General features: G+C 38.7%; 1 protein-coding gene across 3 annotated transcripts; it reads right to left on the bottom strand.

Annotated features, from left to right (window-relative positions):
* Positions 1 to 1,999: 1,999 nt before the first annotated feature.
* LOC115677999 (probable transcription factor KAN2) lies at positions 2,000 to 6,554 on the bottom strand. 3 transcript variants are annotated; one of them, XM_030601263.2, is made up of 6 exons: positions 5,507 to 6,554; positions 5,100 to 5,176; positions 3,779 to 3,824; positions 3,530 to 3,689; positions 2,551 to 2,617; positions 2,000 to 2,219 (listed from the first exon to the last, which is right to left on the bottom strand). In XM_030601263.2, the coding sequence occupies exons 1-6, from the start codon at positions 6,156 to 6,158 to the stop codon at positions 2,091 to 2,093; spliced, it is 1,131 nt and encodes a 376-aa protein (XP_030457123.1). In that variant the 5' UTR covers positions 6,159 to 6,554; the 3' UTR covers positions 2,000 to 2,090. The 3 variants fall into 3 exon arrangements, with proteins under 3 accessions (XP_030457123.1, XP_030457122.1, XP_056174521.1); XM_030601262.2 differs by having other exon boundaries at positions 2,551 to 2,620; XM_056318546.1 differs by having other exon boundaries at positions 2,551 to 2,655.
* Between the last annotated feature and the right edge of the window lie 8,340 nt (positions 6,555 to 14,894).

Here is a 14,894-nt window from a genome sequence, read left to right on the forward strand (position 1 = left end):
GGAGCTGGACAGCAGGTCAAAGTCAAACCCCCAATATCCCCAAATCTCACTCAGGGTTGTCTCTCTCTGAACTGAGGAAGGATGGGAAGAGGTGGTAGTAATGATGACAGCAATTATTGCAAAAAGCTACCAAAACCCATGCATCAGAAAGTCCTTAACTGAAACGTGGCACAACCATCGTCATGTATAACAGATATACAATATATATAGATGTGCACACCCACACATCTATATAGAAAAATGTTCCCAGAAGCAAGCGTTTTTCTCGTAAAATTCCTGTACTTTTTTATAGGATTGACTTGACCTGTGTTTCGAGAATAAGTTATCCCCCATTTTACCCTACTTAAAACTCACATAAAATAGGTTTTCTTCCTGTATTCAAGAACCTCGGTATCATATATACATATGCTTTGGACAGACTTTGTTATGGCAACTGGGAATAATTGCTCCGACGGTGGAGAGAGAGAATTGTCGAGTTTCAAGTGAAAGCTTCACGCCACAGTCAACACGCTACTGTAAAAGGAGCCATCATGTGTCAGTTCTGGTCAAACATCGTATGCTCGGTAATTTCACAAGTACGACTTCGGAATGTATAATTCAGACAAGTGTTCAAATGACTGAAGTCCAAAGTGGGAATTCGCATTCTTCTTTTGTGGGTAATAAAGGACAGCGTCATTCGCTTACGTTAAAGCACAGCATGCAGGTGAAATATTGGAGGGTGAATACTAGTATTCAAAAGGGACAGCTTTTTTTACCCTTCTGATTCAGCTAATATTGGAGTCCTCTCTTGCCAAAACCAAATCAGAAATACTGAAAGCAAAAGTTGCTTCCATCTTTTGACCTACTCAAATGCACAAGATCTTCATCTTCCTGTACTCGAGCATTTCTCTAGTCTTTCTTTGGCCCCTAAGTGCAAACCCTAAATAGCATCAGCATAATGGAAAAAGGTAATAATATTTTGCTCTTTTCCTTGTTTTTCTTTTGATGTGATTCATTCCATTCTCATCTTTCTTTTTGTTGCTCCAATTGTAGAGATTGAGTATGTCCTAGCATATATATGGTAGTACTGTATCATGGAAGACCAGATGGTGCTATTGCATTAACAACTAGTGGAGAAGTTATTTGTATAGTTAGTTACTTCCTTAGATAATGGAAACTTATTTTGCAAAGAATATGCTGAGTACAAGCAAAATGTTAGATAACAGAAGCACAAAGTTCTTCTTCGACTACTTATTCTTCCTTTAGGGTCTAAATTAAGCCGATTTTCAAAAATCGCTGATCACGCAATAAGACCCATACTCTGGTTTCGGGTTTCTTGACAGCAAGTGTATGAGTTCATGTTATTTATAATAATAACTTGTTTTATCAACCATACACAAGTGATAAACTAAGACCACAAAGGAATGCTCTCCCAGTGCCTAACTTTTATTCATATTCATGGGAAATATATCAAAGCATGGTGGGCGAATTCTTGCCTGGATTGGTTCACTGCGAATCGAGTGATACCAGATATGTGGGCACCACATTGGTCGAATAGACTGCTCGATCCACGGTGAAAAAGTTTAGCCTGGAAAGTTTTTCCCGTGTGTGTGACAATGGTCCATAGGAACATACTACAATTACCACAAAGGATCTTTCTATGCTCATCATTATTGATGGTAAGATCTCTCTCTCTCTTAGTGGGAGACAAACTAAACCAATTAGGTTTCATATCTACGTAGGAATATGATGCGTTGATTCGGATGCTCACACAGGAGGGTTTCATACTAGATGAATTAGAAAGACATGACTTGCTTTTCCCATCGCTTCTTGCTTTTCTTCTGCTTTCTGTCATCGTTTGTCTCCTTCCCTCTCTTTTTCACCTCACTTTTTTTCTCTTTTCCTCTCTCTCCTTTTCACTTTTCTTCTCTCTCCCTCTCTCTCTCTCTCTCTCTCTCTCTCTCTCTCTCTCTCTCTCTCTCCTTTCTTTTTCTCTCTGATTTTCTGAGCGGGCACCTGGTTCTATACACAGAGCAGTACCCCTTAAGAGGTATAATGATTTTAAAATGAGTAGTGCACAGGAGAGAAAAAAACAAAAAAGCAAAAAGCAATTAATGTGAAGATGATCTTCCCAATGTGAACTCCAGATTGGGCTTCATGTTATTGCTTGTCCCTGAAAGATTTGATGAGCTCACATCTGATATTCTCTCATTGCTTGGGCACTTTGGATTACCATCTTCCTGCAGGAGGGGAAAAAAAGGCAAAACTTCATCGGCAAAAGGGAGGTGTGGTAGGAATAAAAAGGACACTGTGTCTCAGGGAATAAAAGACTACTTATTGAGGAACAGCAACAAAAGAAAAAAAATGCAGAGAGCATTTGAAATCCTGGGGACAAGTTCATGTGATGAAGCAACTCTTGATTGTCAGCAAAAAATGTAAAAAGAAGAGAGAAAGAGAGAGAGAATCAAAGATGTCACCCCTTAAAGATGAAGATATCATTATATTACAATAGAAAGGCAACTTCGTATGCAAAGAGGGCATTTAGGGAATGGAAGTGCCAAAATTTGGTACCTCAATGTATGTCGCGCAATTTCTTATGAAATCATCTTCTTGTAGTTTTCCTTGCTTCCAAGCTTCCCTGCTAGAAACCAACCAAACATGTTGAGACTGGAGAGACTGTCCAATCAGTGGAGGCCATGCAAGAGAAAAGCAAGAATCACTGAGAAAACAGATCTTTCTTGCGAGCTACTCCACTTTTTAGACATTATTGTCTTGATTCAGAAAAGAAGAATTAAAGTTGAAACCCACCCATGTGATAGACGAATTGCCAATTGCCAATCAAACGGCTGACTAATGACGACACAAAGACACAAAGCTTCAAGGATATGAACTCTAGCACCAAAGTTTTCTACAGATGGGTTCATATTTAGGGCATGGTTTTAGCTCCCAAATTTCCACGAATGGGTCCAGCCATGGATCAATCCTTTTTGACTACCAAGTGTGTGGGCCACCTATGAGTGTCCCTTACATAAGAGAGTGCCCACAAAATCCAAAAGAAAGAGCTGTCTTCGTTATATTCTTTAGGCAGATCTTGTCAAGTGGGAATCATTTCTTGGAATGGTGGGAGAGTTAATGGTGTATCTTACTCCATTTCCATGTCCCATGCAAATGATGATGAGAAACATATCATTGTGCCATCATTGAAGTTCCTGTCTTCATGGTTTGGACATTGAAGCACATACCAGTGATAAATGGGTTTTGCTCTTTTTGTTTGCTGTTTGAGTCTAAGTCCTAATTCTTAAATATGCGATGCTCATTCTCTTCCATCCATGCAACTATTGCCTACTTAAAAGATAAGAAAATGGAACAATCGCATGCCGATGCTGTAAATAATCCTCTGAAACTCCGGTTAATTACACATTTATACCAAAATATTTTGGTTTATTTAGTTCTCTTTAGAATGGACTCAAATGCTGGTCATGCAGGAACTGAGGCCCCTAGCAGTGAGTAATTAAGGTATTATGATGCCATTTGCCTAATGAGTGTTCACCTTGGTGATTTGCTCCACTTTAGGGCATTGTAATCCTTTTCTTGATTATTCGGTTCTCCTTGTTGAATTGATGTCTCGGGCCTTCTTGAGTTACCAATTTCGAACACTAAATCTTCTGAGGTATCTCCAGATGATGCATTATCAAGTACTTCAGATTGTCCTACAAAATGTCAAAGATTCCTAGATGGCTCATCAATAGTTCCGCTTCCATTCAAATCAAAATCAATACATAAAGAAACCTGTCGATACCTGAAGAACCAGCTGTCTTATCAGTCGTCTTCACGGTTCTGTACATCTGTCTCCACAAATTACAGTTCATTATCAAAATGCAACACATTCTCTTCACAAAAATGTCAACGAGTATCTCTTGAGAGCAGTAATTATGTCTTATGATTAAAAAAACCTAATACAGATTCAGTATTCGTAGTTGTTCTTTCAATAATTCTATAGACATATTGGATCAACAGGAAGTAGATAAAACATGCATGAGTTCTATTCTTCAATATATCAATAGAATCAGCCATCGCAAGATTTTCATCTCCATGGGTGCATAATCGAGCTAAATCAATGCAAAGAACGAAAGGGTTATTGCCAAATCACTGGCCCAAAAAAAGGGAAACCGAAAAGGTCGTCGGCAAATTCATTGCAAAGAGGCAAGAGCCATGTATATAGTTTCTGCTTTTTGACCAGTGCAAAAGCCATATATAGTCACTGGGACAAGTCGAGTAAGGCTGCACAGTCATCTGTTCTACACATCATATGATTTTGAAGCTCCAGTACGTACTGAACATGTACTGACTAACCATGGTTGAACCACCGTGGTTAGGACCATCCAAATGATGAACAAATAATTGAGAAATGATGAAACATTGATGGCAATGACTCACCCAATTCTCGGGCTTCGTGCATGGATTTTTAGAGCACGTCTAGTTCCCACAAGCCAATATTTGCACAGAAACACTACTACTTAATTTCGAAAATTAAGAAGAAAATCCATTACACATACGCATGGTGGATTGTTTCGGACAAAATTATGACAGCGGACTCCACAAACACCTTCACAAATTACTCGGCTTTGTCCTACTGTTCTCTCTCTCTCTCTCTCTCTCTCTCTCTCTCTCTCTCTCTCTCTCTCTCTCTCTCTCTCTCTCTCTCGGGAAGACTTAAATTCTTCCTTACGTTTACCTCACGTGGTGGTTTCACTCTTCCAAAGAAAAAAGCTGTGCACGAGCTTGGAGGACCATTAGATGTAGGGGAAAAAGAAGCGGCCAAAAAAGGTTGCAGAGTATTGGAATTTGATAAATGCATTAAACACCTCCCTCTGCAGTACATAACAATGTAGGGCTGTAAATAACAAGTTCAGAAGCTAGAAGCAACCTTTCCACGAACTGAAAACAAGTGCATGTCTCGAAAGGGCAAACACGAGTCAAAGCAAGGGTAATATGCGATTTTAACTCCCACAATGCGACAAACGAAAAACGTGAAGAGAAGGAGAGAGGAGAAAAATTAGACAAAAATATTAGAGGGAAATTAATTATTAAAGAAGGGGTGTGTCTTTAGTAAGTATTACCTGTAAATGAGATTTCACATGCGCCAAGGTGAGATCTTTCACATCCATTAACTCAAGAACTGACTTTGGTGTAGCTCCTAAACCCCACAACAAAAAGGAAACCAAAAAAATTCGAAACATAGTGAGTATATATATGTAGTCGCTTGTCTTTTTCGTGACATCTCTGAAATTGTTGCTAGCAGCAAATTCCAATGGGAACAGGAGCAATATAAGAAATTTGACATCACTCAAATGGATGGCTTGTTTTTATAAAGGAAACGAGACTAATGGTGCGTGTTGATTATCGGGGATTCGAGTGTTTACGGATGAGAAAGAATCATCTTTGCTTTGTAGATTAACCCGAAAAATGAGGAACTTAGCCTTTCAATTGAGAAAAATTAGGCAGAGAGCATGAAAATTTAACCTACTTTCATGGCCGCCTAACAGCTCAACGGCGCGGACAAACCGGGCATGGAGCGTGGTGGTCCACCGCATCCGAGGAGCCCTCGTGCCGCGTTTGGCCCCAGGGAACCTCGACGTGAGCCTCGACCGCATCAAACCGTGGGAGTGGAATCTATTAGGACTCGAGCAGCTCATGGCGGTGTTATTAGCCAGGGAAGAGAGTGAAGAATTGGCAATAACATCAAGAGACTGTAGTTGTTGATGGTGAGAAAATGGAAAAGAAGTGTTCTGGTATAGTGGAATTCCGCCGATGGGTCTCAATGTGCCGACCTCTTGGCCTAGCGGATGATGATGCAGATGCTGCTGATAAACATGCTTGGGGTTCTTTTCTTGAAAACGATGGACGAGGTGGTTGCTGCTGCTTCGTCTCTGGAGGAGAGGATAAGCGTCGGGTCCAGACCCAGCGAACCGGGTGTTCGACGACGGAGAGAGTTCGGGTCGAGCGTCGGGTCTCGACACGGAGGAGAGAGAGCTTCTGGAGTCCAAGGCCTTCTTCCAGAAGGTCAAGTTGGCCTCTTCTTGATCTGTCGATCTCCTCCATGTCGAGGTGGGTTTGCTGTTGGGAGGGCTTATTTGCAGCGATAAGTCAGGCTGTGCCGGGAAGAGCTCCATGTTCATGTGAACCAAACGAGCCCAAAGTCTGTCCTTTGGAATTACCTTCCTCTCTCTTCCTCTTCCTCTTCCTCTTCCTCTTTGTTGTTACCGATGCTCTAGGATGAGAAAGATGCAGACCTGTGAGTATGGTTCTTTGAATTGGAACGCGATGAAGATGTTGGGCGAGTTCAATTCCTTGTGGGAGTTGAGATGGGGGGGGGGGTGTGTGTTTTGATCAATCTGAGGAGAAGTTGCAGAGAGATTAGAGATGAGAGCGATTGAGAGGGAGAGAGAGGGAGAGAGAAGAGCAATGACAAGGTATGAAGCGAAGGGTTGGATGATTTGTGTGAAGTATGTGTTAGAAAATGACACTTGAGGGGGCAAGAGAGAGAGACAGGCAGACAGAGAGAGAGAGAGAGAGAGAGAGAGAGAGAGAGAGAGAGAGAGAGAGAGGTTTTTGCTGTGTGGAGGTTTTTGCTGTGTGGAGGTGGGAGTATGGTACTGAGGTATTTAAGCAAAGGATGAAAAGATTGAGGAAGAAAAAGTTAAAAACAAGTGACTTTGTTTGATTGCTTTTCACTACTCAACTCCTTCCCTCTTGTTTTCTTTGGGGGGAAAAGGGAAATTCCTAGTGCAAATTACCTTTTAAGCTACGTTGTTTCGCGAAAAGTAAATGATTTACAAAAAAATTTACTAAAAAAATTATTTTTTATATCGCTTGCAAAAATAAATGAACGAATAATATTTTCATCATCCACAAATATATTTGGACAAGAATTATCGTCGATAATAAAAATATTTTTCATTGATTTATTATTTTAAGCAATACAAGCGATCGGTTTTAGGAAAATACTTTTCAAATCATTCATTTTTCGCGAAGCAAATATAGCCTTAGTGTTGCATTTGCTCCTCAACAGCTCCAACTTGCGTTTGTGGTAAAAGCTCTCTAATTCTTTGAAATTGGAAAACCATGGATTGGTCCTTATGTGGGTGTATGGAAACCAATTTAATCATAAACCTTTCAATTGTACAAATTTAGTCATAAATCTTTTAACCATTTGCCCATTTAGTCTTAAACCTTTCAATTGTGTCAATTTAATCCTAAACCTTTTGATGATTTGTCAATTTAGTTCTAAACATTTTAACGATTTGCCAATGTAATACTTCCAGCCAAAATACCCAAATAATAGGTTCAGGACTAAATTGGCAAATCTTCAAAAATTTAGGACTAAATTGATACAAATAAAGGTTTAGGACTAAATTGACAAATCGTCAAAAAGTTTATGACTAAATTGGCACAATTAAAAAGTTTAGAATTAAATTGGCTACCGTACAGTAGATTTAGGACTTTTCAGATAATTATCCCATATACTATCTCTCTCACTCCTTAATTGTTCTTTTTCATGTTTTTTTGTGTTACCAATTCGTCTTTTAGTCTATTTGATACAACTGGGAAAAAAAATTCTTAAACTCTTAGTGTTGAATTTTGCGTACACTAATGTATTAAAAATTAGATTTTGAGATATCTTTACCACCAACATTGCCATCACTATCGCCACCGATATATATATGTATATGATCACCATCGTCTCCTTAAGAATACTATCACCATCAGAAAAAAAATGTATTATTAGCTAGCCGAAGGCCGCCATTACCACCATGTCCACTGCCACAACCATATGCAGCACCACGGCTGCCACCGCCTTCTTTCGCCATCACTCCAGTTGCAAAACACGGGAACCACTTCACCATTACCTCAACCACCGTTGCCATCACTACCAATACCATTGCCACTGTCGCTAGTTCACCATGCCATCACAAATTCACAGTCAGTTCCGCTCAACATCCTGCACTCCAATTCTATATCTCTCATGTATTACTTCAATTTTCAACCATGCATTGAGAATATTGGGTAATTTTCTATAAACATAAGTGGTTAAGTGAACTTTTACACAAATTAACCAATCAAGTTGAATAGCTAATTGTTATCAAATGTGTGTTTTGTTTTTTTTTTTTTTGCCTCACCCCTTGTTGGCTTCGAAAGCATCAATGACAACATCATCCTCCCAAAATACATGAAATTGTACCTTTCAAGTAGATTTTTGGTAGTCCACTTCGATTGGGCAAAAATGCATACTAAACTCATGTAGTCATATTTCATTATGGCCTCTAGCCCCATCTGATTTGTGGGTTATAACCATCCACACACACATATATATGGTTTTACATACGAGTGATGTTTACAACTTGTAAATCATCTATCAGAAAAAATAATCAATCAGAAAAGTGATTGGAGGAAGTTTTATCCAGATTACAAGATAAGATAGCCCTTTCACCAATTTGATGGATTCAACATATATATTCCAACAAGGTCTCTTTGCAATTTCACAAAATACATTGGAATGAACCCTGCAATTTTTTGAAGCTAGCACCATATTGTTGGAGTTATGTATCTTCACATAAAAAAAGGAAATAGAAATACAACATATCATTTTTATTTTGATATATAACTTGTTCATGTGTAGCCTATAGGAGTCTTGTTGAGTTTGTTAGACCAAAGTTTGAGACTCAAAATTATGAATAGAGTCCCTCCTTTTTTTCGTAACATAGTAGTGATTGAATGATATACTTTCCATATTATCATAATTTTCACTCCTTCTCATAAGAGGTTGAAATCTCTTTATATAATAGTGGAATCTATAGTACATGGTCCATCTTTGTGATTCGATGGATTATATTCTCATTCGGGTCACCCATAGTGAACTTCCCATATAATTAAAGAGGTCGAAAAGCATGTTGTGATTAACTATACTTTTGGTAAGAAAATCAATTATGCATAGCAACTTACTCTGAAAGTATAAGAATAGGGGATCCAGAAAGGGGTCTCGGTCACTATGCACAAGTCATCTCATCGTAAGATGACATGCCCACTTCACTGACACACTTCTTGGATTATTGTTCCACAAATTGCAAAATCGAGCAGCCCTAAAGTGAAGGGAGCCCATTTTTTTGGGCAAATGGACTCAAGAAGAAGCAAAAAAAAAAATTTTTAAAAAAGTGAAAAGGAGCTAATCCACATGCTCTTTTGGCTTGCATGGAGGGAGGTCAGATGACTCAGTGAGTTAGTGTTCCCAAAATTTTGTCATCACTCATCAACGGTTTGGTGCTTATGTCTGTCAAAGGCTCATGATTCACTTTGGTACCTCCACTTTGGATAACTCAAAAGAGGCAGGAACGCGGAAACTTGAATAGTTGAAAGTTCGCGGAACACCCCACAAGCCCACGAACCAATTAAGTCTAAGTCTCGGGCCTATTGCAAGGTGCCTTGACCAGAGCAATTTGCATGCAATTGACGGAATTTGAACGGCCGGCATTCAGCCCTTGAGCTAGAAATTTCCCAACACCCCAACTAATTGAGCCAAACGCTTGAGAGCTAAACTGTTTTGTTTTGGAGTAATGGTATTGCTCGAATTGCATGAGGCAAAGAAGGGAGGGAGAAACTTACAAAAAGTCAAAGGAAACAATAATGTCGCCGCACCATGTCAAAGCGCGTAAACTTTGTTCCGTACGATGACTTAACATGGTTCAAACAATGTAGTCTTCATTTAACAGCATCAAAGAAGTTGACATGTGATATGGACCTCACATGTTTCTTGTACTGCGATTGGATTTATCAATCTCATTTACGTATCTTGCTATTTTTCCCGAAAGCAGAATGAAAAGTCCTTGTGCTCGATGGGAAGGCAAGGACAAAAGGCTTTTCCTAGCTCTCTTAGCCGACGTCTAGAGGAGTATTGGTGAGGATTAGCTTTTGCCCTAATATCCTGTCGTGCACCCACCAAACTGTACTAACAAAGCTCATCTTCAAGGAACGGCACGCAACCATGACTTTCACGAGTCTGTTCCATGGATTCAGTGAAGGTAGCAATGCTAAGTGCTATTTAGACCCACCTTCCAAAATCGAAGCATGGGAAAAGGCGAAAAGCCTCCCGTCATCTCTGTCTCGAAATGCTCGTCCCATTTCGACCAGTTCATAAACTGGTATTTTTAAGTGAGGTGGCGAACTATTATTGGGCGTCAACAATAACCCCACGTGTGTAAATACTAAATAGTCACTCGCGGATGCACTTCGGCACGTCGTTTAGGCAAATGATATTTCCCGTATCTGGAAAATTCTCTTCCGTGACTATTTCGGAACTCTATAGTTTGCTTGGACCAATTTGCCTTTAACCAACTCATTTAGAATTTTAAGTGTGAATTCTTCAAAAGTAGGAAGGCAAATGTAACCTCCGACGAATATACATTAACGAAGAAGCTTGAACTTACCTATTTCTTTCATCCGGTACAGAATTCATTCTAGCTATTTCATATGAGTTTAATGTTTATAGTTTATTTGAATAATTTATTTATTAAATTTAAAAGAAACTGAAGACTGTAGCGTTGTTTACCTTTAAGAAAGTTAAGGTAATAACATCAATATGAATAAATAATTGTAACTTTGAGATTACAAAAAAGAATTTTAATTAAATATGAGTTATACATGTAATATACGATATCTTTATTATTTCTTTCTTTCGAAATTCATTCTCTCATAAAAAAAATTGTAACCTAAAGCATAGCACAATTACAATTCTTAATTTTTTCCTGCCTTAGTAATTCACTATTTCTAGATTATAACGTATATTTTACAAAAAAAAAAAGTCACTTAATTGAGAAAAACAATGAAAATGATACTGTTAGAATATCTACTTAACTTGACACTAAATTTCTTTTGAAAAATACATAAGAAACAAGTTCATGATCTTTAAACTTATTTTTATCATCATTCAAATTTTATTTATTATCTTCATACTCTAAAAAGATTAGAATAAAAGATGACCTCTGGCTTTAGCTTCACCTTCGAATAGGATTGAATAACATATGAAAAAAGAGCACAAGAAGACAAAGTCAAAGACGACAAATTTCTAACAGTATATGGAAAGAGTAAGAAGGAAAGGAAAAGCAGGGTCAGATCTTAATGAAATAAAAGAAACAAAAAAGGTAAGTCCCAATTCTCTGATTATATTTATTCTATTTGGATGACATTCTTGCCTTTCTATTATTCAAGAATCTTCATGGAGATTTTGAATAAAGCTTTCAAGGAAAAATTTGTCCATTAAGATGTAAAATTTGAAGTGGTTGTGGAAGAAGATTTTGTAATCGTGGAAATATCATCTCCCCATCATTTATCATATCAATGTTGTGTTTGTTGTGTGTCTCCAAATCATCGGGTGGTAAATGATCTCCTAATTGAGTTTTTCAATGTATCAGGTTATAACGCACAAACACAGTGATATAGAGAGTAACGGCGAGAAAGAGAAATCGAGAAACAAGGTTAATCCTAGTTCATCCTTAAATTAAGGCTACATCCAGTAGAGATTAGGGCTACATCCACCAGAGGATTTCGCTATAACTATCACCTCTCTAATTACAACTCTCAATTACAAGAAAGAGATTATACATATAGGCGACACAGTAGCTATTCATGAATACAAGCCTATCTTTTTCTGTCGATGAAAGTATGAACCACACCCCAACAGATTAACGTTAACCCATTTCTAAGGTCCGATAAAAATAGGTCATCCAAGTTGAGATTAAGGGATTCGATGGAATTACCTTCTTGTGGTCTGGCCCAAGAAAAGGTTGCATCGTATGAGTATTGAAGTGCTACAGCTACGTCTTAATCTCTCACACAATTCACTCACCTTTTTCTTCTTTGTTTAGCAGTCAAGTGGGGTCAGGCCAACTTTTGCTCAGCTCAATTAGTGCACCTCCTTGGGCAATCTTAGGTACACTCTCTCGTATTGACACATTGCGTTCAGGATTTTACTTTCAAAGTGCTCTCAACAAAATCTAAACCCAAAATCTACGGACCAGAGCAAACTTTCTTACCATTTAAACAAGTACCTTATTCATGTTGATTCATACTCACTCGTCTTTTTAAAATAGTGGACTCCATTAAGTAATATGAGAGAGAACACCCACATATTGAAAGCTTGTGGTATTCTATTCGGGTCAATCAATCAAGCAAAAAAAATTTTGTCCATCGTTAGCTATATATGAGAAGTTTAGGATGTTGTTATTGTAACTTTGGAAACACAAGAAATTGGGGGTCCACTAGGTTGTCTTTTTCAGAATTTCGCCTACTACTGACTTTGTGTGATAAACTAGATGATGCCATAGGGATCTGCATGGGAGAGAGGAAAGATTTTCGCATTACTATTAGTTAGAATTGCTCAAGAACAAGAACCTGTGAAATGCCGAACACAATTTAGCATGCATAATTCAATTTCCAAGAAGTTTTCGTAGCATAATGGCTTTTTGGTGAAAGGCCGTATTAAATGCTAGAGAGAGAAATGTCCTATAGTGTTCTCCTAGGGTTACCGACAGCATTGGAAGCAACGAAAATAACCGATAATGTCAATGTTCCAACAGTGCGGGGTTGGTTTGTCCATGTGTTTTATAAGTACTGAATCGTTATACCCCATCTATAGAAGCATAAGCCTGGCAATTTTTCTTCCGTCCAACACTAGACTTTTATGACAATTTGACACATTCCTCGTACATCGGAATTAGGGTTTTGGTATTTACAGTATTCTAAGAATGCCAACGACATGATAAATGATAACTAGCCTGGAAGCATCTAAAAACATGCTAATTTGCCCATCCTTAGCATCTATCTGGGTCTTTGTTTTCCCACAGGCGATGTATAGAAGCGATTAGCCGATAGCGGGCATAGGTAGAGAAGGTGCTTTATACTAACAGAGCATCTTCCTAGATAATGAATTAGGTGGTGCGGGAATGCCATATGGTTATAAATTTTAATGACCAAATGAGGTGGTCTAAAGTTGATTGTCCAGAATCCCCAAATATATTCTTCGATATGCAGGCTTCAAAGGAAAACAAATGACTTGTTGATTCAACAATTTTCAAGCTCGTAGACGCCTGAAAACTCGATCAGATACAGAGTTAACTACCATGTCGAGTAATATCTACTCGATAACATGAGATGCTCGGTGAAGAGTCTGTCGATTATGTTAAACATCCGTTAGTTCCACGTGAATAGCATCTCTCGACACTCTCCCTCTAGTATATTTGGAGACATTATATCTGAATAGAACAAAATGTGGGAGGGGAGACGTTGGAATTCAGCCTGATAACGTGTGTTTCGACACCATGTCAACCGATCGAGCTTGACTGATGAGGAAATAGAGCCACGATACTTTATGTTAATTATACGTCCTAGCAAACAACTTAGAGCGGGAAGCTAAGTTCTCTTAATCAAAAAGAACAAAATTGAGATGACTGGATGACATGAGTGCAAAAACAGAAGCTTCTCGATCGAGGCAAGCTGTCCAATTTTTTTTAATACCTAAACAGGATAAGGCATGTTACTTAAGGATGGAAGCATATAATTAGTGGAGGGCTCTTCAATGATATTCCCCCATATCTAATGAGCCTTTTTGATCAACTTGAAAGGGTAATAAAGTGTCAGGCGACCCTTTTCCATTTGTGAAACAAATATGCTTGGGAACTTGTGATCAAACACGCTGGAAATCAAAGAAAAGATGATTGCTTCCAAAGTGAAACCCACACGAACAAGACTTGAAAAGCGGTTTAAGTGCCCAGTTTCATGTATTCCATATTCTCTCTCATGAGCTAAAAGTGGGTAATCAGATCCTTAATTTCAAGGACAAGAACCAAAGAACGAAAAAGAGGAGAAACACACAGGATCTTTCATTGGAGACTCGGAATAAGTGTGACCCGTCAGTGCCCTACAAATCCGGAGAGATCATTATGCCGGAAAGGGGAGGGAGAGAGATGCAGATTTTGACAAGAACCCATTAACATGATTGATTTGGTTTTTGTTCCTTTTCTCTTGTTCTCTAATTTCCCTTGTTCGTTTCGCTTTTTCCTCCAATTCCACACTAATCTTTTTTATTCCCTTCTTGGAACACAAAGGTTGGGGAATTATTGGAGGAGAGGAGGGGTCGGCCCTACAATAACTTTTCACGCACAGGAAAATCGAAATCACATCAGAATAGGGTGCTTGTGTCAAGAAGGTCAAGATTCACAGTTGGATTGCTGGTCCCGCCTACTGATTAAAGTAAGAAAAGATCTCTCTCTTTCTCTCTCCGCTTGATTGCAGCCAAAGATGCACACAATAGAATGTTGGCACATATTGCTCGTTATGATAAACTCTCAAACATGACATAGCTTGAGAATGTTTGAGCACTCTTTTGGAGAGATCGTGTAAACCTGCATAGTATCGGCCTTTTCGCCCAGTAAAGTTATTGAACGTTAGCTGACCATTCATTCAGCACTGAATAAGCAATTCATGAAAGTCGCCATATCCTCGATTTTTCAAAGTAGAGAGAACGAAGCTCCCGTTGACTTGAAGGCTTTTGGGTAAGAATTCTGTGGGGTGGAGCGATCGTATAAAAGCTGATGACAGAGGCCCAGAAAGGAAAAGGGCCTTAAGCGGGTCACTATGGCTTGAAGTAGGGCTTTTCTCTTTTAGTCAGAATATGAAAGACGCGCTCCAAGCTTTCATCGTATCGTTGGTTAACGGTGTGGTTAGAGTTTCTCCATGATTGGAACAACTTATTCCAAAAATATATAAGGAAAAACACCACCAGGGTGAAGAGTTTACCTACTACCCCAGTTATAGAAGCAAAATATACAAAGACAGAGCACCGAGAATAAGAGAATCATCTCACA

The sequence above is a fragment of the Syzygium oleosum genome, unplaced genomic scaffold, assembly GCF_021117445.2.
Source record: "Syzygium oleosum isolate NSW1041296 unplaced genomic scaffold, Sole_v2.1 Sole_v2.15, whole genome shotgun sequence".
Taxonomy (NCBI): domain Eukaryota; kingdom Viridiplantae; phylum Streptophyta; class Magnoliopsida; order Myrtales; family Myrtaceae; genus Syzygium; species Syzygium oleosum.

Coding starts and splice junctions, on each gene's coding strand:
- LOC115677999 (XM_030601262.2), bottom strand. CDS start 6,158: ATGAACATGGAGCTCTTCCCGGCACAGCCTGACTTATCGCTGCAAATA. Junction 3,825..5,099: donor ATGTGAAATCTCATTTACAG/GTAATACTTACT, acceptor TTGTGGAGACAG/ATGTACAGAACCGTGAAGAC. Junction 3,690..3,778: donor TAAGACAGCTGGTTCTTCAG/GTATCGACAGGT, acceptor GACATTTTGTAG/GACAATCTGAAGTACTTGAT.